The sequence below is a fragment of the Lampris incognitus genome, chromosome 4, assembly GCF_029633865.1.
Source record: "Lampris incognitus isolate fLamInc1 chromosome 4, fLamInc1.hap2, whole genome shotgun sequence".
NCBI classification, from domain to species: domain Eukaryota; kingdom Metazoa; phylum Chordata; class Actinopteri; order Lampriformes; family Lampridae; genus Lampris; species Lampris incognitus.
The window spans coordinates 61849568-61871852 of NC_079214.1; the positions used below are offsets into that span (position 1 = coordinate 61849568).

At 47.1% G+C, this 22285-nt stretch overlaps 1 protein-coding gene across 1 annotated transcript in view; it reads left to right on the forward strand.

Moving 5' to 3' along the window:
* The window catches only part of LOC130111265 (myocyte-specific enhancer factor 2A-like), a 116918-nt gene that overhangs the window by 48385 nt on the left and 46248 nt on the right, over window positions 1-22285 (forward strand). Inside the window, exon 3 of the mRNA XM_056278392.1 lies at window positions 10864-11067. Within this exon, the coding sequence (XP_056134367.1) occupies window positions 10864-11067 (204 nt within the window). The remainder of the gene's footprint in view (window positions 1-10863; window positions 11068-22285) is intronic.

Below are 22285 nucleotides of genomic sequence, written 5' to 3' on the forward strand. Positions count from 1 at the left end.
ATACACTCACTGGCCACTTTATTAGGTACACCTTGCTAGTACCGGGTTGGACCCCCTTTTGCCTTCAGAACTGCCTTAATCCTTCGTGGCATAGATTCAACAAGATACTGGAAACATTCCTCAGAGAGTTTGGTCCATATTGACACGATAGCATCACGCAGTTGCTGCAGATTTGTCGGCTGCACATCCATGATGCGAATTTCCCGGTCCACCACATCCCAAAGGTGCTCTATTGGATTGAGATCTGGTGACTGTGGAGGCCATTTGAGTACAGTGAACTCATTGTCATGTTCAAGAAACCAGTCTGAGATGATTCGAGCTTTATGACATGGCGCGTTATCCTGCTGGAAGTAGCCATCAGAAGATGGGAACACTGTGGTCATAAAGGGATGGACATGGTCAGCAACAATACTCAGGTAGGCTGTGGCGTTGACACGATGCTCAATTGGTACTAAGGGGCCCAAAGTGTGCCAAGAAAATATCCCCCACACCATTACACCACCACCAGCAGCCTGAACCGTTGATACAAGGCAGGATGGATCCATGCTTTCATGTTTTTGACGCCAAATTCTGACCCTACCATCCGAATGTCGCAGCAGAAATGAGACTCATCAGACCAGGCAACGTTTTTCCAATCTTCTATTGTCCAATTTTGGTGAGCCTGTGCGAATTGTAGCCTCAGTTTTCTGTTCTTAGCTGACAGGAGTGGCACCCGGTGTGGTCTTCTGCTGCTGTAGCCCATCTGCCTCAAGGTTCGACGTGTTGTGCGTTCAGAGATGCTCTTCTGCATACCTCGGTTGTAATGAGTGGTTATTTGAGTTACTGTTGCCTTTCTATCAGCTCGAACCAGTCTGGCCATTCTCCTCTGACCTCTGGCATCAACAAGGCATTTTCGCCCACAGAACTGCCGCTCACTGGATATTTTCTCTTTTTCGGACCATTCTCTGTAAACCCTAGAGATGGTTGTGCGTGAAAATCCCAGTAGATCAGCAGTTTCTGAAATACTCAGACCAGCCCGTCTGGCACCAACAACCATGCCACGTTCAAAGTCACTTAAATCGCCTTTCTTCCCCATTCTGATGCTCGGTTTGAACTGCAGCAGATCGTCTTGACCATGTCTACATGCCTAAATGCATTGAGTTGCTGCCATGTGATTGGCTGATTAGAAATTTGCGTTAACGAGCAGTTGGACAGGTGTGCCTAATAAAGTGGCCGGTGAGTGTATATCACCTACTATTGATTATTCACTTAATCTAAAATATTGAGAATCTGATCTGTAGGAGAATAGAGTTAGCGTCATGTCAACAGACAACCCGAGCTTCCTGCTCTCCTTTTTAAAGTGATGTTTTTGTTTCAGCTTTGGAAGATGTGGAACATAGCTGAGCGAATGAGGGAGGTAAACGTTCTTCCTCAGTGTCAAGGTATATATAAGATGGGTAACACTTTAGTATGGGGAACATAAAAAAACTTAATTACTAGTGAATTAGTAATGATCAAGATGTCTCTTTAGTATGGGGAACATATTCTAAGTAACAAAAACTTAATTTACAGCAATTTAACACTATGAACACTTGTAGTTTTGTGTTTTGTTATGTAAGAACAGACCATATTCATTAAGTGCTAGTAAGGGAGAATAACTCTTCTTGTGGTACTACCGCCTTATAAAGGCCATACTAAGCAAAGCATATTGAGATGGTACTACTAATAAGCAATACTTCTGAGGTTATAGAGGGAAAACACATAGTTAATGGCTTACTGGTTGTATAATAAGGCCATGCAGAATAAGGCATTAATGAGTATGTAATAATGACCAATTAAGAGCCAATATGTTGCTAATTTGCATGTTAATAAGCACCTAATTAATGGTGACTACGTTCCCCATACTAAAGTGTTACCATAAGATGATATTTGGAGGCTTTGTTGTGAAGTGTTTTTGAGGGCTCATTCCAGGTTTCCATCAGGACGAACGACCCTTGCTCACTCGTAAAAAGAAAGCGGTTAATGAGAGAGGTTTCGAGTTGTGCAAACATTTCTAACCCAATTACTGAATATGCTCAAGTATTTATATCCCCCCTTATGAGACTGGGTCTGAGCTCATTTTCAGTAGATGTGGGACTGACGGTTTTAAAATATACATTATGTCCGTGCTTGTTTGTGCTAGCTGGTTCTTGTCATGCATCTTTTATTTCTCCATATCCAAATCCCCATCCGTGACATTTTGCGCTTCGTCAGTTATATTCTGCCTATCTGTTCCATTTAGCTGTTAACATGTTATTGTTGTTTTTTTTAATTTACCCTCTTTTTCTCCCCAGTTGTACCAATTACCCCACTCTTCGGAGCCCTCCTGGTCGTTGCTCCACCCCCTCTGCTGATCCGGGGAGGGCTGCAGGCTACCACATGCCTCCTCCGATACATGTGGAGTCACCAGCTGCTTCTTTTCACCTGACAGTGAGGCGTTTCACCAGGGGGACGTAGCACGTGGGAGGATCACACTATCCCCCTCAGTTCCCCCTCCCCCCCGAACAGGCGCCAGAGGAGGCGCTAGTGCAGTGACTAGGACACATAACCACATCCAGCTTCCCACCCACAGACACGGCCAATTGTGTCTGTAGGCACGCCTGACCAAGCCAGGGGAAACACGGGGATTCGAACCGGCGATGCCCGTGTTGGTAGGCAATGGAATAGACCACTACGCCACCTGGACACCCCAGCTATTAATACTGTAGCGAATTTAGGGGCAGCCAGGAACCGCTGCAGCCGGGACACGAACCCAGGTCGCCCACACCACGGGCGACTGCGCTAACCAGTCGACTAAAGGGTCCAACCCGTTAGCCAAGGGCTAGCGAGCCTATTCATCTGTGATTTTTACAATAAGTTTTACAATTGTACTTTAGCCATTTGATATTACATTAGATACTGACACTAAGACGAAAAGATTGACAAAAACAAGGTGTGGTCCTGTGGTTCCATCATGCCTAAGTTCTCCCATACCTCCATGGCATGTTGGCCTTTGCGGGTTGTTGCTGGTATGGTACGTTGCAATAGAGGGCGGCATAATTGTTTTTCACCTAGAACAGCAGAACCGATGTGCCGGTCCTGTTCATGACCATGACCCTATTTGAGCTGCTGATATATATATATACATGAAATGGACCTCTCAGAAGTTTACCTGAATTTGTGGACTGCTCTCACAATTTGTCTTACTCTTCCAGAGCAGCGAGTTTTGAAGTGGGGGGGGGGGCATCCAGGTTTGGATGACGTAATAGGCTAGTGAACTTCTTCACATCAACTCCCTTTCATTCTCAGCCGAGCCTGCTGTTTTTGTGTGACTAAAATGTGGTAAGAAATACAGTCCCTCTTCTCATCAGGGTGCTTTCAGACTTTCGGATAACAGCCCTTTTTTTTCCTTTTTTTTTTCTAAGGCGGTGGTCTGCCAAAAAGCGGCTAAAAAAGTTTGACTCAAAAGCAGTGTCCTGGCTCCTGTTAATACAGACCCTTATGTTTATCGCCCTGAGAACTCTTACACTGTAAGCAGTCAGTCAGTATGTTTTCTTAATAAGGTTCGAAAGAGAAGCAGAATCCATGCCCTGTTGACGCTGATTCTTTGCATCCAACATGGCTTCTAATGTACAGATATATACAGCACCGTCGCACAGCGAGATTTACTCCCCTAGACATGTGACACTACGCAAATCTCTTCAGCAAGTGTATTGTATTTATTAGCTCTTAGAAATTAAATGAATTACTCAATTATTATCATTATTAAATTATTATTATTATTAAATTACCATTATTTAATTATTGTTGAATTATTATTGAATGAAGTGTTAAGTGAATTGTTAAAAATTAAATTAATTTAATTTACCTGAAAAGTAGAAATTTTTGGCCGCTATTGTGGGCGGTGGTAATTAAAACATTCAATTTAATATTTCAACAGGTAGCATTAAGAATGACATTTTGTAATAAGGAAACATCACCAGTAGGCCTCATACTTCAGGATTCTGCAAGCAGGGCACAATTGTGCCATGCATGGCTGTATGTCTGTCAACGAATCCTGCTGAAACTGCAGTAAAAGGAATGAGCGAGGTTTGGTCCCCTGTTATTTTCCAAAGTAGAGCGTGCACCAATCACTCCCAAAGCAAAACACATGCAGCACGTTGTTCACGTCCAAGTCACCAGTCAGGTCTTTGCGGCTGTGCAGGAAAAGCAGGTTGTTGAGCCGTTTCTCTGTCATTGTAGCTCGGATGCAGGTCTTCAAACAATGGAGACTTGAGAAACTCCGCTTGGCTGTGGCATTGGCACCGTGAGGTAGAGATGCAGTAGCTTCTCTACCTCACTAAAAACACCTGCCGCATCTCCGGCTGCTGCCAACACCAACAAGGGTGGTGGTGTTGGTGACTATTGTGATGTGTGTAGAGTTGAGCGCAGAGTTGTGGGACGTCAAAAGGCTCAGGAGCATTTCCTAGTGTGTGTGGAGTCTTGCCATGTCAACGTCTCCTGTGCATTGGACGGCGATGTTGTCAGGAACTGTGACTATAACACCTGAAAATGGGGGGACAAAACGTCTCGTTGCCCCCCCCCCCTATTCTGGCGCTAGTGTTTCAGTGACCATAGCTGAAGCAGAGTGGAGATTTACAAAGCTGAAGCTCATCAAATCCTACCTGAGGTCCACAGGAACACCTTAGCTGCCTTGCTTTCATCAGTATGAACCATGCAATTGCTGAGCAGATTTCTTATGATGATGTCATTGATGACTTTGCATCTAGGAAGGCAAGAAAGGTCAGGGTTTAGATGGCAGTTGTGCAATTTATTTTGTGTGATTGAGTCTTATTTGAAGTGTAATAATCAGGTTCTCTTCTTTATAAGCGTATTATTGTATTTGTGTGATATAGGATTTATGCAATTTAGTTTTATTTGTGTGTTGAATATGCTAAGATTTACATTGGGAGTGACGAAGAAGGGCAGGATTAGGAACGAGTATATTAGAGGGACAGCTCAGGTCATCAGATGGCTTGGAGACAAAGCAAGAGAGGCAAGATTGAGATGGTTTGGACATGTGTGGAGGAGAGATGCTGGGTATACTGGGAGAAGGATGCTGAATATGGAGCTGCCAGGGAAGAGGAAAAGAGGAGGTTTATGGATGTGAGAGAGGACATGCAGGTGGCTGGTGTGACAGAGGAAGATTCAGAGGACAGGAAGAGATGGAAACGGATGATCTGCTGTGGCGACCCCTAACGGGAGCAGCCAAAAGTAGTAGTAGTAGTAGTAATGGTTTTATTTGTGTGCTATTTGTTAGCAATAGGGTAATGGTGTTATAATTCAATTCTCTTTTTTTATTTCTATTTGTCTTTGTTACCTCTTTTTGATCTTTACGAGTATCATATTTTTATATTTATTGAGTCTAAATGTTAAGATTATTTATTTGTGTTATTCCAAATGTCTGAATAAAAATTACGGTTAGTGCAGAATGTTGCTTTTTTTTGGTGGGGGGGGTAGACGTGTTTTTTATTGTTGGGGAGATGGGGGGGGGGAGCTGAAGGGGGAACTTTGCCCAGGGCACCATACAAGCTAGAACCGCCACTGAGCAAGCATAAACATGCACATATGTACAAATACTCTCTCTCTTCCTTTCTCTAACGCACACATACAGACGAACACACTAGCAAGCATCACAACATGTTGGTTGTACTTGATTTTCTGGCCTGGTCCATCCTTTACTCGCTCTCTCATATCGTGTTACAGCCAGATCAATGGCTCCATATTTCCCCTGCTCTCATCAGTGCTTCTGGCTCTGCTATAACCTGCTGCAACTCTCTCTCTCTCTCTCTCTCGCTCTCTCTCTCTCTCTCTCTCTCTCTCTCTCTCTCTCTCTCTCTCTCTCTCTCTCTCTCTCTCTCTCTCCTTCCATTTGCAGTGTTGACCTCTCATTGTCAGCCAGCTAACTTATACATTCAGAGGCAGGCTCACGGTTCCCCTGAGCTGGAGGGGGGCTGCCTACTGTTACACTGTGTGGGTCAATACCAGCTCAACTGTTGCATCACGTTGTCCTATTATTGTAGTCATAGCAGATCTGAGCAAATGTGGGACTCATGCAATGCAAATAATAGAACTACAACTACGTGCTAAAAAGGCACGTTTTTATTCTAAGGCTGCTATCCCTAAGATTTTGAATTATTTTCTCCATTTGAAATGTGATGATGTGTTGGACAATCAGTCCATATTCCAGTAGAACAGTGTTGTCATATAGTTATTTGTAGGAGGCAGAGAGAAATTGACCTGTTGACTCTGGTTTTCTTTGGACTAAAAACAAGTCGTAGCAGCCATTGTGGCTCGGGTGCCATCAGCTCACCAGTAAATAGTCCATGCCCTTGCAAAAATGCGATCCTTGGACCAGAGCTAATGCAAGCAATCTAGACCTCATCAAACTACATCGCCTCCTTGTTCTACAGTTATATCGATTGTCTGCCAGAGAGAAGCATGGCCACGCCGGCATCACATTTCAGTCTTTTCTGGAACAACAATCCTGCTTGAGTTGTTTCCAACACGTGTGTTGATGCTGCACCAGTGTTCGTCTTATCTGGTCAAAACATTTCAACAGCAGTCTAGGGAGACTGGAGAGTGTCTCCAACCATTGAAAATTAAGTTATCATGTTTCCTTTATTAATCCCCTTGGGGAAACTCAGTTACTGCAAATTAACCCATCCTAGCTGAGATCTGTGTAGCTAGGAGCAGTGGGCTGCCGCCATCATTCAGCACCCGCGGACCAACTCCAGTTCTTTCCCATTGCCTTGCTCAGGGGCACAGACAGGAGCATAAACCCTAACATACATGTTTCTTTTGATGGTGGGGGAAACCAGAGCACCCGGAGAAAACCAACTGCAGACACGGGGGGGGGGGGGGGAGAACATGCAAACTCCACACAGAGGACGACCTGGGATGAACCCCAAGGTTGGACAACCCTGGGGTTCGAACCCAGGACCTTCTTGCTGTGAGGCGACAGTGCTAACCACTGGGCCACCGCACCCGCCCAAAAAGATGACTTGGTATTATTATGGAACCTGACTCCATCATCCAGATGGACAACATAATGTATAGCAAATGGAGAAATGTTACGGATAGCAGATTTAAGACATATATTCGACGGCACGGTGGCCCAGTGGTTAGCGCTGTTGCCTCACAGCAAGAAAGTCCTGGGTTCAAACCCCGGGGTTGTCCAACCTTGTGGTCGTCCAAGGTCATCCTCTGTGTGGAGTTTGCATGTTCTCCCCGTGTCTGTGGTGGGGTTTCTCCGGGTGCTCCGGTTTCCTCCACCATCAAAAAGACATGGATGTTAGGGTTAATACTCCTGTCTGTGCCCCTGACCGAGGCATGGCAAGACCAACTGGAGTTGGTCCCCGGGCGCTGCATGGTGGCTGCCCACTGCTCCTAGCTACACAGCTAGGATGGGTTAAATGCAGAGCGCAATTTCCCTATGGGGATCATTAAAGTATATCAAAATAAAAAGATAAAAAATCTAACTGATCCTGTCATTGCAGTGTACAAGCTGAGAGCTGTGTGGGTTTTGTGTCGTACGTGGTTGTTGTTTTAGGTTTTGAAATGAGGAAGGTTGCAAATTCCTGACCAGAACTGAAATACAGCATGGGCCGTGGATCTTCAGTCTGATCCAGGGTCCAAGAGACTGGGAGGTGCTCTCCTGGGTAGCCTGTCTCACAAACCTCCTCTTCTGTTTAGCATTTAGCTGCCACATCACCCAGAGTGATTTACATTAAGCTAGCGGTTGTGGGTTCAGTGTCTTGCTCGAGGGCACATGGTTTTTGTGTGGATTGAACCTGTCCTCACTCCATCACGGGGTGTTTTCTCTATCAAGGTCTCTTTGCTGCCCAGGTTTTAGGTCATTACATGTTCTGTGATGATCAGAAGGTGAAAGTCACCATGCTCTCTCAGCACAGTACAACACACCCCATCAAAAAAGGAAATGAAACTGGGCAGGTCAGGGTTGTAACAGCACTTATGTTGTCAATGCTTTTAAAACTTAGCGCTTCTCAACACTGAACTTTATGGTGTCTGGCTAGGGAGCAAAGAAAAAACTGGTAAATGAGATTTACAGTGATTTCACAAGTACACTCCAAGTGCGTTTGGCTGGCCAAAACATCTTAAACCATTACGCCAGCAACCAAAAGGCAGAGTTCTTCAGCAGATGTGTGTAATTCACCTGTTTCCCCCACAAACTGCACACTTGTTCATGCCCTTTATTTTTTATTCTCTTGAATTTTTCTCCCCTTTTTCTCCCCAATTGTACCTGGCCAATCACCCCGCTCCCTGAGCCGTCCCAGTCGCTGCTGCACCCCCTCTGCCGATCCGGGGAGGGTTGCAGACTACCACATGCCTCCTCCGACACGTGGCGTCGCCAGCCGCTTCTTTTCACCTGACAGTGAGGCGTTTCGCCGAGGGAACGTAGCACGTGGGAGGATCACGCTACCCCCCCCCCACCGAACAGGCGCCCGGACTGACCAGAGGAGGCGCTAGTGCAGCGACCAGGACACATATCCACATCCGGCTTCCCACCCGCGGACACGACCAATTGTGTCTGTGGGGACGCCCGACCAAGCCGGAGGCAACACGGGGATTCGAACAGGCGATCCCCGTGTTGGTAGGCAACGGAATAGACCATCATAAATCACTGGCCACCTTTCCTTCCCTTCACAATCAGCACAGTCATTGCAACTCATCACAATTTACCCATGATGCTCCTGGGTAAAACACTGTGAACTAAAGGATGAAGAATGAAACGAGGTCATACTGAGGTCACGTGTTGTTTTTACTTTCATTTGAATTGTACTTCATCTAACCAAACCCAGCCGTGGGGGCCCCTCACCTACCCGTCCATACACCCCACCCCCAGTGGGCTTTTCAGGTCCACCCCGCCCTTTCAGCCGGGCACGGCCACATGAGGTGGGTGGCACGGATGCGCAGTGGTTACCACGGTTGCCTCACAGCAAGAAGGTCCTGGGTTCGAGCCCCAGGGTAGTCCAACCTTGGGGGTCGTCCCGGGTCGTCCTCTGTGTGGAGTTTGCATGTTCTCCCCGTGTCTGCGTGGGTTTCCTCCAGGTGCTCCGGTTTCCTCCCACAGTCCAAAGACATGTAGGTCAGGTGAATCGGCCGTACTAAATTGTCCCTAGGTGTGAATGTGTGGGTGTGGGTGTCGGCCCTGTGATGGCGTGACGGCCTGTCCAGGGTGTCTCCCGGCCTGCCGCCCAATGGCTGCTGGGATAGGCTCCAGCATCCACGTGACCCTGAGAGCAGGATAAGCGGTTTGGATAATGGATGGATGGATGTACTTCATCTGACTTTCTCCTACAGTCGATCTTTTCTGTAGGAAAATCCAAATGAAATTTAGAAAATAAAAGGGACATTTTTGTGTTGTGTATTGTTTTCATGCTTGCTTTTTTCCACACTTGCATGCTAACATACAGTAATTATGGGAAATTACAATAGCATCTAGTTGTATAGGTGCAAGAAGCTTTGTTTGGCTGTTTCTATATTTCCAATCCTAAAGATTTATATATAAAGAAATGTCCTTTTTGGTACTTTGTTGTACTGCAACTAGTGTGTCTAAGACAATAAGCATATCTAAATTTATAAACCATTTTGTAGGGTTAAAGGTTAATTTAAATGGAAGGTAACATGAGTTAAACAACATTTTTTCCTTTGTGCGCTGAGATTTTGCCACACTAATGTGTTTTTGTAGTTACTATTATCATTATTGTATTATTATTGATGATATTGTAATTATCATTAGTGGCAGTATTGCTACTAATACGTCCTTTAATCAAAAAATCCTCCCCATTATCTCTCTCCTTTGCACTTATTTTTAGCATTTCTCTCTTCAGTTATTTAAGGAACAGGAGTATTTAGCAGGGCTGACCTTTGACCTCCTCACAGTTGGTTATTTTTATAAAGTTGAAGTGGCATCAGGTAACTGTGCATTTCGGCAACGTCTTTTATGTCACTGTCGCAAAGACCACCGAGAGGTTTTTTTTTTTTTCCTTCGTAGTCTAGCAACAAGATAGGAGCGTTTACTACAACACGTACCTCCGAATACTGCCACAGAAGAAGAGGAGCGATGCTCACAGATGAGGAGCAGTGATTTTGCTATACTAATATGTGCTGTAAAGCAACCCCTATATTTCCCGAGAGGTTTGGTGTCCAGTTGGGGAAAAGAACATACCAAGGGGCGCCTACGTAGCCGAATGGTTACAGCACATACGGCCACACGGTCGTAACGTTGCTGGTTCGAATCCAGGCGGCGTCTATGTGGGTTTCCTCCGGGTTCTCCGGTGTCCTCCCACAGTCCAAAGACATGTGGGTCAGGTGAATCGGCCGTACTAAATTGTCCCTAGGTGTGTGGACCCTGTGTGATGGCGTGGCGGCCTGTCCAAGGTGTCTTCCCGCCTGCCGCCCAATGACTGCTGGGATAGGCGCCAGCATCCCCGCGACCCCGAGAGCAGGATAAGTGGTTTGGATAATGGATGGATGGATGATATTTGCTCATGGCCTCTGGTCTTATTCTCATTTTTTCCTTGTCTGGCTTGATTTCGTTTGTAAAGCACTTTTTAACATTGTTAAGGAAAGTGCTATATACATTTTATTATAATAATAATAATTATTATTATTATTATTTATTATTCATTCCCCAGAGATGCCTGTAGGTTGCCACATGAAAAGGGTTTTATCTGCTAATTGCCGTCTCTCCTGTAGGTTGTTTTGGATAAGCGCGTCCGCCTAACGAGAAAATGCAAATGAAACACGCAAATGATGTAGGCTTCATGATGTCCGCCCGTGTCCGTCTTTCTTTCCTGCCAGGTGACCTTCACAAAGAGGAAGTTTGGCCTGATGAAGAAGGCCTATGAGCTGAGTGTTCTGTGCGACTGCGAGATCGCCCTCATCATTTTCAACAGCTCCAACAAGCTGTTCCAGTACGCCAGCACCGACATGGACAAGGTGCTGCTCAAGTACACCGAGTACAACGAACCCCACGAGAGCAGAACCAACTCCGACATCGTGGAGGTGAGTGGAAGCATCGCATGTAGGTGCCCTTAGTATGATAAACACCATCAAACCGGACGATCTCACTTATTGTGTTGTTTTGTTGTAGTGTTGCTTTTGTTGTACTTGTGGTTATTTAGGTTACGATTCAGGCTCCCACTACACTGACGTTCCAACCGACAACGTGTTTTGGGCTGCATCTTAGCCTACATAAACACGTCTTGAATCAAAGTAGTAGGGTTCCAGCACAACATTCGGACTTGTGCTGTGTATCGCGGACGGTTAAAGTGGTTTGTGCAGAACATTCTAGATGCCTTCGGAGCCGGACGGGTGCTGAGGCGGAGCCAGTGTGATGAAATCAGGTCCAGTCCAGTGGGCTGTTTTGCCACCCGTTGACAGGAACGGGTCAGATCTGCTTTAGGAATCGGGGACCCGTATCTTTCTTGCTGTTAAATGAGCACGTGGGGGCGTCCGGGTGGCGTAGCGGTCTATTCCACTGCCTACCAACACGGGGATCGCCGGTTTGAATCCCCGTGTTACTTCCGGCTTGGTTGGGCGTCCCGACAGGACACAATTGGCCGTGTCCGCGGGCGGGAAGCCGGACGTGGGTATGTGTCCTGGTCGCTGCACTAGCGCCTCCTCTGGTCAGTCAGGGCGCCTGTTTGGGGGGTGGGGGATAGCGTGATCCTCCCACGCGCTACGCCCCCCTGGCGAAACTCCTCACTGTCAGGTGAAAAGAAGCGGCTGGTGACTCCACATGTATGGAGGAGGCAGGTGGTAGTTTCTATTCGCTATAGAAATTCAGAACTTAAAACCCGAGGGTTCACCGATACACATGCCAACGGTACCGGCCTCGCCGGTACCGGCACTCGGGTGTTTTGTACTTGAAGCGACCTTCCTCAAGGCCTCGCAGAAGCGCAGCACATCGTCTTAGTCACGCATGGTGCAGCTAAAGACAACCTGCCCTGTTTCCCTGCACGCTGACTTCAGTGGTCCACCCATGCTGTCAGCGCCTCGTTGTGTCATCACGGCGGTGACGCTGACAGTGTTGCATCCTGGTCCTCGCACAGTATCCTCCTCTCTCACCGCACGGCCTCATCGTCACCGCCATGAAATATGAACGCTCGTGGTGACTCGGCTTCTGGGTGTTTATGTAAGCCGCTAATGTGATGTCTGGCTTGCCCGAGAGCTGGCTCACATGACCCCACCCTCTTCAACACACACACACATACACAGTAACACACACGTGTGTACAGACACATACATCCACATACTGGTATTGATCCCAGAGTTGGAATGTGTTTATATTGACAGTCCTAGAGGAAGCTAGGGTCCCATAGTCCTGGTATGTTTATTTTCACTGTCATTAATCAACGCGGTCATTAATCCAGATGATCATCAGCCACCTTAACTTCCCACGAAGGAGAAACTCCGCTGTCTCCAAGTCTGGTTTGGTGAAAGTCCTGTCTAAACCCGCTCCCACATCTCGAACACCAAGTCCTCTCAACAACAACAGTCAGAAAAGAGGGAGCTCGTTCCAAAGTAAATATGGACGTTGAAAAGGCCAGTGGATGAATCTAGTTTCATATCTTTTCTTGGGAGGGAAAAGCAGCTGTCACCACAAGTGACTAAAAATGATTAAATATTCGTTATACATGGTCATTGTTGATTTTCCCCATCCAGTATGTGACACAGAGAACAGCAGACAGAAATTAATACCGTGTATTAAACACAGTTCAGGACTTGAAAATTAAAAAACCAAAACAAAACATGGGTGTCCAGGTAGTGTGGTGGTCTATTCCGTTGCCTGCCAACACGGGGATCACCAGTTCGAATCCCCGTGTTTCTTCTGGCTTGGGCGGGCGTCCCTACAGACACAATTGGTCGTGTCTGCGGGTGGGAAGCTGGATTTGGCCATGTGTCCTGGTCGCTGCACTGGTTGGTCGGAGCGCCTGTTCTGGGGGGAGGGGGAACTGGGGGGAATAGCATGATCCTCGCATGCGCTACGCCCCCCTGGTGAAACTCCTCACTGTCAGGTGAAAAGAAGCAGCTGGTGGCTCCGTATGTATCGGAGGAGGTATGTGGTAGTCTGCAACCCTCCCCGGGTCAGCAGAGGGGGTGGAGTAGCGACCGGGACGGCTCGGAAGAGTGGGGTGATTGGATGGGTACAACTGGGGAGGAGGAAAACCGGGGGGGGGGGGGGCATTATATATGAATTCAGACACATCTACCTGGTAACAACAAAATAAACGTACAGAATCAAATTCTTACTGGACATGAATATAAAATCAAAATCGAACCAATGGCTTACAAGTCACTTGCTGTGAATGTGGAAAATCAACTATATACATTCATGAACAAATGTGTTATGAGTCAGGTTTTGAACATTTCAAGCCCGACAATGAGCATGCTGGACAGGGACAGTGGAAAAGCATTTGTTTCATAGGAACACTTTATTTCCCCTGAAGACCGCTTATAATGGCTAATACTTTTTCTTTATAGTACCATTAATATCATTAAGATTAGTAGTAGTACTTGTGCTCATAGTAATGATAGTAATAGCCACACACACAAAAAAGTTTTCGTTTGATGGCTGAGGTAGCTGGCGCTGAATCGGCTGGGAGAGCTTGGTCTGCTGCGTCCTGTGGGCCCAGGGACCACCGCCCTGCCTGGAGCTGTGACCGAGGAGGTAACACCGAGGGTGGTCTGACAAGACGCGGAAGCAGGGCAGGCTAAGCTAACTGCTAGCCCATGCAGACCGGCAGTTCCGATAACACCGGGGGCGGTCTGACAGGACGCGGAAGCAGGGCAGGCTAAGCTAACTGCTAGCCCATGCAGACCGGCAGTTCCGATAACACCGGGGGCGGTCTGACAGGACGGGGAAGCAGGGCAGGCTAAGCTAACTGCTAGCCCATGCAGACCGGCAGTTCCGATAACACCGGGGGCGGTCTGACAGGACGGGGAAGCAGGGTAGGCTAAGCTAACTGCTAGCCCATGCAGACCGGCAGTTCCGATAACACCGGGGGCGGTCTGACAGGACGGGGAAGCAGGGTAGGCTAAGCTAACTGCTAGCCCATGCAGACTGGCAGTTCCGATAACACCGGGGATGGTCTGACAGGACGGGGAAGCAGGGTAGGCTAAGCTAACTGCTAGCCCATGCAGACCAGCAGTTCCGATAACACCGGGGGCGGTCTGACAGGACGGGGAAGCAGGGCAGGCTAAGCTAACTGCTAGCCCATGCAGACCGGCAGTTCCGATAACACTGGGGGCGGTCTGACAGGACGCGGAAGCAGAGCAGGCTAAGCTAACTGCTAGCCCATGCAGACTGGCAGTTCCGATAACACCGGGGGCGGTCTGGCAGTGGCCTCACCTGTCGTTGACTGTGGTATTTTTTGGTGTCGCCGTGTGGAGTGCGAGGAGGTGTGTTGAGGGTGTCTGGCTGGGAGAGCTGGCGTTGGATCGGCTGGCGGAGCCTGGACTGCTACGTCTGGCGGGCCCAAGGACCACTGCCCTGACCGGCGCTGCGCCCGAGGAGGAAACACCGAGGGTGGTCTGACAGCTAGCTAACTAGCTAACTGCTAGCCCATGCAGACCGGCAGTTCCGACAGTCATCCTGGCTGGCATTCACTCTCTTGGACAGGGATTTTTTTTTAGTTTGGATATAGTATGTGTTAATTTGGATATGTGTGTTCTTGTAGTTTTGGGATATGTGTTTTTGTCTTTGTGCTGCACTGCTGTGGGCTGAGGGAAACAATTTCCCCCAGCCCACAAATAGTGTTCCTGATTCCTGAAAGGACCCCATTAGATCATTTTGTCAAGCTTCGCCGGCTGCACTCTTTGCAAACCGCTCGCAGACACCTGGGCATCTCCGCAGCCTGCTAGTCGGGCCCGATTTGCCTGCACTGGGACCCTTATTTGTTTATCCCTGCGAGCGCCACAGACAGCCTAGCCAGCAAAAACACAGCCAGGAAAGTGAGACGCAGTATTTTTACATATTGCTCGGTCCATTTGCAACATTTAGGCCTGACATTTGACTACCGGTGAAAACAGATACTCCACCGGCTTCAGCAGACTTTCACACATTCCTGCGTCGAGTCGCCGTCCATTGTTCCACGCTGGGGTAGGGTGGGTTGCTGATATATACCCCTGCAATAACTCTGATAGCAGTTTGTAAATTCTCCTGGAAGCACATGCGGTACGAAAGCACACGACCGCGCCCAGCGCCTATTTCTTTTCTTCTTTATTTGGCTGTACACTGCTGACATATTTTTGGGCAAAAACAATCCTTTGGATTACGCTGAAATGGCCTAACAGAGACCATATGGTGGTGATAAAGTTGAGGACGTCAACCTGAAAGGGTGGTGGGAGTTAAAGGAGGACTTACCGTGACGGCTGCTGAGGTCCTGACTGCTGGCCGGACTACAGAGTCCTCCCGACCGGTAGGCCAGTCTTACCGACAGACCGCTTGCGTCGTATTAATGAGCCGGTTTGCCTGCTGAGGGGTCAGATGTCAACGAAAATAGGGCAGTTTTACAGCGAAATGATCTCAGCAACACCTGCTGACCTGCAGATTTGGGAGATGAATGAGTCCATAACAGCAGGTGAAAACTACAGTACACAAAAACCCCCGCTCCGTAGCGTACCGTGGAGTACATCACCATAGCAGAGCTGGCTTTTGGTTTAAAGGAATCGTATATATCCATTTTTGGCAGTTTTATGGATTTTCCAGGCATCTATGAAGCGTGTTGACCAACCGTGTTGCCGCGGCTGTGCCCGGATGTGCCCGAGCCATCTAAATCTCAAGCCGGCACACCCGGCATAATCATAAAAAATCTACACGTTTAGCTGCGAATTAAAAAAAAAATCTCAATATTATTTCTTGGCCAGCACGGTGGCACAGTGGTTACCGCGGTCGCCTCACAGCAAGACGGTCCTGGGTTCGAACCCCGGGGTAGTCCAGTCTTGGGGGTGGTCCCGGGTCGTCCTCTGTGTGGAGTTTGCATGTTCTCCCCGTGTCTGTGTGGGTTTCCTCCGGGGGCTCCGGTTTCCTCCCACAGTCCAAAGACATGTGGGTCAGGTGACTCGGCCGTACTAAATGGTCCCTAGGTGTGAATGCGTGTGTGTGGGTGTGTGTTTGTGTGTGTGTGTGTGTGTGTGTGTGGGCCCTGTGATGGTCTGGCGGTTTGTCCGGTCCAGGGTGTCTCTCCACCTGCCGCCCAACGACTGCTGGATATACTCCAACATCCCTTGACCCAAATTCGGATAAGCGGCTTGGATAACGGGATCCTCCTCCTCTGGAACAGAACTGACTAACTCGTTGGACTATAACAGGGGGCGGAATGGCTCAGGAGGTGGAGCGGGTCGCCTAGTGATCAGAAGGTCGCTGGTTCGATCCCCAGCTCCTCCAGAGTGTGCCAAAGTGTCCTTGAGCAAGACGCCGAATCCCTAACTGCTCCTGATGAGCAGGTTGGGGCCTTGCGTGGCAGCCTCCACCATCAGTGGGTGTGGGTGTGTAGTTTATGTGGCTGTCATGCCAGATTATGTTGAAGTGTCATTTTTAAAAAACTTTTTTTTTTTAATATATTTTATTTATAACTTTTTCGGACAAAAAAGAGAGGAAGACAAAACACCGAAGCAGTTAACAAAGGGGAACATTACCCGCCTCCTCCCACCCCTCCCGTCACGTGTAAGGCAAACCCCCCCCCCCCCAAAAAAAACCCCAAAAAAACAATTGTGGTCTTCTTCATAGGTTTCCGTGGTCGTCTGTTTACACAATTACATTGTTTTGAAAGCTATATAAACACAATTGTAACTGAAAATAAAAGTCAAAGTCATGGAGGTGTCTTGTGGATCCCCTCAGTGCTGTGATCCAGTCCAGGAAGGGTTGCCATGTCTGTTTAAACTTACTCACTTTCCCCCAACATCTCATGTCAGATTTTCTCCTTACATATACAGTACTAGAGAACTCTGTGAGCCGGGTTTCAAAACAGGGGCGTATCTCTTTGTTCCAAACCTCAAGAATGAGTTTCTTTAGGGCGTCCGGGTGGCGTGACAGTCTAGTCCGTTGCCTACCGACGGGGGGATCACCAATCCCCATGTTACCTCCGGCTTGTCCCTACAGACACAACTGGCTGTGTCTGCAGGTGGGAAGCCGGATGTGGGTATGTGTCCTGGTCGCTGCACTAGCGCCTCCTCTGGTTGGTCAGGGCACCTGTTTGGGGAGGGGGGACTGGGGGGAATAGCGTGATTCTTCCATGCGCTACGTCCCCCTGGTGAAACTCCTCAAGGTCAGGTGAGAAGAAGCGGCTGGTGACTCCACATGTATCAGAGGAGGCATGTGGTAGTCTGCAGCCCTCCCCGGATCAGCAGAGGGGGTGGAGCATTGACCGGGATGGCTCAGAAGAGTGGGGTAATTGGCTGGATACAGTTGGGGGAAAAGGGGGGGGGCTTTAGGCAGAAAAATTGATTTTTTTTTAAATCAATACAAAAACCTAGGCAAAGTCGCCATTTTTATGGCATTAATTCAGCCAGCCATTGAGTATTCAATATCACTCCTAAGTTTATCAATCATAACTCCTTAGTTCAACTTATAAGGCAGGTCTGAGTGTTTGGGAATAGTGGTTCCCAGATACTTTATGTGATCAGTAACTTTAACTGGAAGATTGCTGAGAAACGTGGGATCTAGATCAGGGGTCGGCAACCTTTTGGGTTGTCCCGTGCCACTTCAAAATAACCACAGCCCCGAGGGCCAGTTCACTTTCATAATGAGCATTTATCTGTTGATTTATTTGCTGCTGATGCTGCCTGTCTCCCTGTCTAGATTCTGTATGCCAAAAGATCTGCACTCTGCATACACACACACACACACACTTGTGCAAATGTATGGAAATTACTAGGGCACAAAAGAAAATTAATTCAATCTTATTGATTTAGTGCGACCCTTGTTTGTCACAACTTCTGGTAACCACTGCTTGATGTAGAGCATCATTTACATCCACACTCTCGTGAAGAGCTACGCTGAATACCGGCACATCCTTCAATGCAGCAGTTTGCTGGTGTCTGGTGTGCCTCTCTACGGTTCTCACAGAAACGGGCATTTCTTTGGTCCTTTTGATGATCGTGTCTTTGGTAACCCGTCAAATATGACCTGCGACCTGCTGAGGAAAGTCTTCTTTATATGCTGTCCATCAGAGAATGGCCTCCCGTGTTAAGCAAAGCACTGGACAGCTTTATAGCTGCCCTCTGTAGCTTGGTTTTGGCGGCACATCGGGTTGTAAACACGCTGCTTTGCTTCCCGTGCTGGGCCGCTGCCCTCTGGGCTGATTCAGCTTTATCAGCTTTAGTGTTGAAGCCTTGTTTTAAAATGATGTTTTACGCTTGAAGTTCAACACAACATTTTCACAGTAGAGAGAGAGCGTCCCGCGAGCCTACTCAGGATAAGCGGTTTGGATAATGGATGGAGTGCACACAGCTCGGTCTCCAAGTTATCAAACCTTGTGTTCATTGATTTTTCCATTTGTCTAATGGCCTCTAGGATGGGCAATGAGGATTCCTCTGTAAGGGGTTTCTGTGGGGGGGGGGGTCCCTGGGGCTAGCTGAACCAAGCTAACTAGCTTGTTCGGCAGTCTATCATCTTCACTCCCGAAAGAGTATCTGGTATCCTTTGGGTCTTTTTCCTGCTTTTAACCATCATTCAGAGATTTATGAGTTATTTGCCACCGTTAATAGCGGTAGAAAAAGCAAACATTTATTATTTCGATCCAACGAGGGTGGAAGAGCTGAGTAAAAACTGCTTACTCCCATGCTCTGCTGACTAGCGCCCTCCTCAGATGTTCTCTGTGCCCACCTGCAGTGTGATTTCTGCCTACACTACAGGTGTAGATAAAGTTACGTTGGAAGAAGAAAAAATCAAAAGCAATTAATTTCGAATTATTTCATCACGCCTCTTTCTCCCCTATGGAGAAAATGCTGTTTTAGTGGGTGTAGAGCATTTTTTTAAATAAACTATTCAGATTGGTTGTCAGACTGGGACTGACAGGTGAGTTGTCCAATGGTTGGGTTGATTCAAACAGTAGGTGGAAGATGATTGGTTGGAGCAGTTAGGGCATTCAATATTCCCGATTTTGAAGTCGACGACAGCACAATACCATAACGGCTTGTGATTTTGAGCTACGTAATCAACACCAAAACTTGACGTTATCGAGGTTTGTTATTTTCCCATCTCTGAGATTAAAAGCCACTTTGCTTGCATAATGGAAGGGCGAAGGTAAATCAGTTTATTAGAATGGGATTCCCTGCAGAAGAATGCTTTGTAACAAATTGTGGAATGGCCTTATTTCATAACATTCACTTTCGTGACTGTGAATATGCTATACACAACATGTTGTTTCTTGAAACAGTGTCATTCAGCGGCGTGGATGTTGTGCTAGAGCTTTCCTGGAGGTTTTATAACACATTATAAATGCCTCATTGAAAGTTTTTGAAGTCTGCTTATCTCTGCAGGGGATGCTACCTCACATCCTGACAACTCCTCAGCCTGCCTTATTCTGCCTAATTCCAGAAAAGGACTTATTCAGGAGTGAGAGGAGGCCCGTTTTGCCTTTGACGGACCCCCAACGAAACTGGAAAATCAGCAACAGGTGTGAAGAAGCTCCATGCTGAAACATGCGCTTGACAGTGGCAACAATCCAGATTCCTTCGGAGTTAAGCCTGTGTTTCACATGATGAGGGGACCAGACACTTCAAGACTGGCTGCTTTGCCAATCGAGCGTGTACTGTTTGAGCCCCTGTCTCTGAAACTACATAACCTCCCCAGTCTGTCTGGGTTCAAATATCACCCAAAATCCTCCCTTTGTACCGGTCCCTATTTCTGTTTTTGTCTTCCTCTGAGGTCTTGCTGCTGTCTAGTGACAAAATATTGGTTATGAGAGACCTGCCCCAAGTCTTTTGTAAAAAAAAAAGGTGCTTTAGCTTTTACTCTGTGTAGAACGCAGATCATGATGTGAAACAGTTGCTGTGGAGCAATTGGAGAGATGCCATTGTGCTTTGGTAATGACGACTCCCCGAACAAACTCCCAAGAAGACTGTAAGAAGATTCCCCCTGTGTTAGTTGCTTATTTCTCAACAAACCCTTCAAGATGTGAACCTGAGTCATTGCACTGGAATATCATAGCTGGACGGAGTTGCTGAAATGTTTTGTCCGGGACTTCATTCAACATATTTTTTTTATTTATCTGCAGGACACAATCAAATCATCTATTACAGGTTTTTTTTTTGTATAGAACTTGTGATAAAATCAATGCAGGCAAATTTTGACCACGTGTGTCCTCTCTTCTGTGGATATGACAGAACAGAAAGGACATTAGGTGCTGTTACATGAACCAAATCAAACAGCAGCTATGTTGACTCTGGGCTCAGCATCTGGGTTTATTTTCACAGCTGTGGGCTATGAAGGACATAAATCATGCCACTTCAAAAAGGGGCCGAACATTTAAACAGTGCTACGGTATTCACTTTGCGGTGACATCAGATTTTTCTGTGATATCCCTATGTGTCGTATCGCTCCTCTATGTTCTGATATAATAATAATAATAATAATAATAATAATAAAAGTTCCTTCAGACACTGTGGTAGAGCAAATTCCATTTGCTGTCATTGGACTGTTGGTACAAGATACTTATGTCTACTCAATACTACTGTCTGTTGTACTTCAATAGTCAGTGTAGAAGTTCCCCTATATGCATATATCCTTTATCCGTACTTTTTATGGTTGTAGCCAATGTCAGTGTTCCTCCTCATATAGTCATGCTGTTCTGCATTTCCAACTGGACAGTAGCACTGCGTATGTAGTATACACTCACTGGCCACTTTATTAGGTACACCTTGCTAGTACCGGGTTGGACCCCCTTTTGCCTTCAGAACTGCCTTAATCCTTCGTGGCATACATTCAACAAGGTACTGGAAACATTCCTCAGAGAGTTTGGTCCATATTGACATGATAGCGTCACGCAGTTGCTGCAGATTTGTCGGCTGCACATCCATGATGCGAATCTCCCGGTCCACCACATCCCAAAGGTGCTCTATTGGATTGAGATCTGGTGACTGTGGAGGCCATTTGAGTACAGTGAACTCATTGTCATGTTCAAGAAACCAGTCTGAGATGATTCGAGCTTTATGACATGGCGCGTTATCCTGCTGGAAGCAGCCATCAGAAGATGGGAACACTGTGGTCATAAAGGGATGGACATGGTCAGCAACAATACTCAGGTAGGCTGTGGCGTTGACACGATGCTCAATTGGTACTAAGGGGCCCAAAGTGTGCCAAGAAAATATCCCCCACATCATTACACCACCACCACCAGCCTGAATCGTTGATACAAGGCAGGATGGATCCATGCTTTCATGTTGTTGACGCCAAACTCTGACCCTACCATCCGAATGTCGCAGCAGAAATCAAGACTCATCAGACCAGGCAACGTTTTTCCAATCTTCTATTGTCCAATTTTGGTGAGCCTGTGCGAATTGTAGCCTCGGTTTCCTGTTCATAGCTGACAGGAGTGGCACCCGGTGTGGTCTTCTGCTGCTGTAGCCCATCTGCCTCAAGGTTCGACGTGTTGTGCGTTCAGAGATGCTCTTCTGCATACCTCGGTTGTAATGAGTGGTTATTTGAGTTACTGTTGCCTTTCTGTCAGCTCGAACCAGTCTGGCCATTCTCCTCTGACCTCTGGCATCAACACGGCATTTTCGCCCACAGAACTGCCGCTCACTGGATATTTTCTCTTTTTCGGACCATTCTCTGTAAACCCTAGAGATGGTTGTGCGTGAAAATCCCAGTAGATCAGCAGTTTCTGAAATACTCAGACCAGCCCGTCTGGCACCAACAACCATGCCACGTTCAAAGTCACTTAAATCACCTTTCTTCCCCATTCTGATGCTCGGTTTGAACTGCAGCAGATCATCTTGACCATGTCTACATGCCTAAATGCATTGAGTTGCTGCCATGTGATTGGCTGATTAGAAATTTGCGTTAACGAGCAGTTGGATGGATGTGCCTAATAAAGTGGCAGTTGAATGTATACTGCTCAAAAAAATTAAGGGAACACCTAAAAACACAATATAGACCTCGATGAATGAAATATTTCAGCTGAAAATCTTTATTAGACAGAGGAATGTGTTTAGAGCAAAATAACCTAAGAATGATCAATGGAAATCAAAATCATTAGCCCATTAAGGTCTGGAT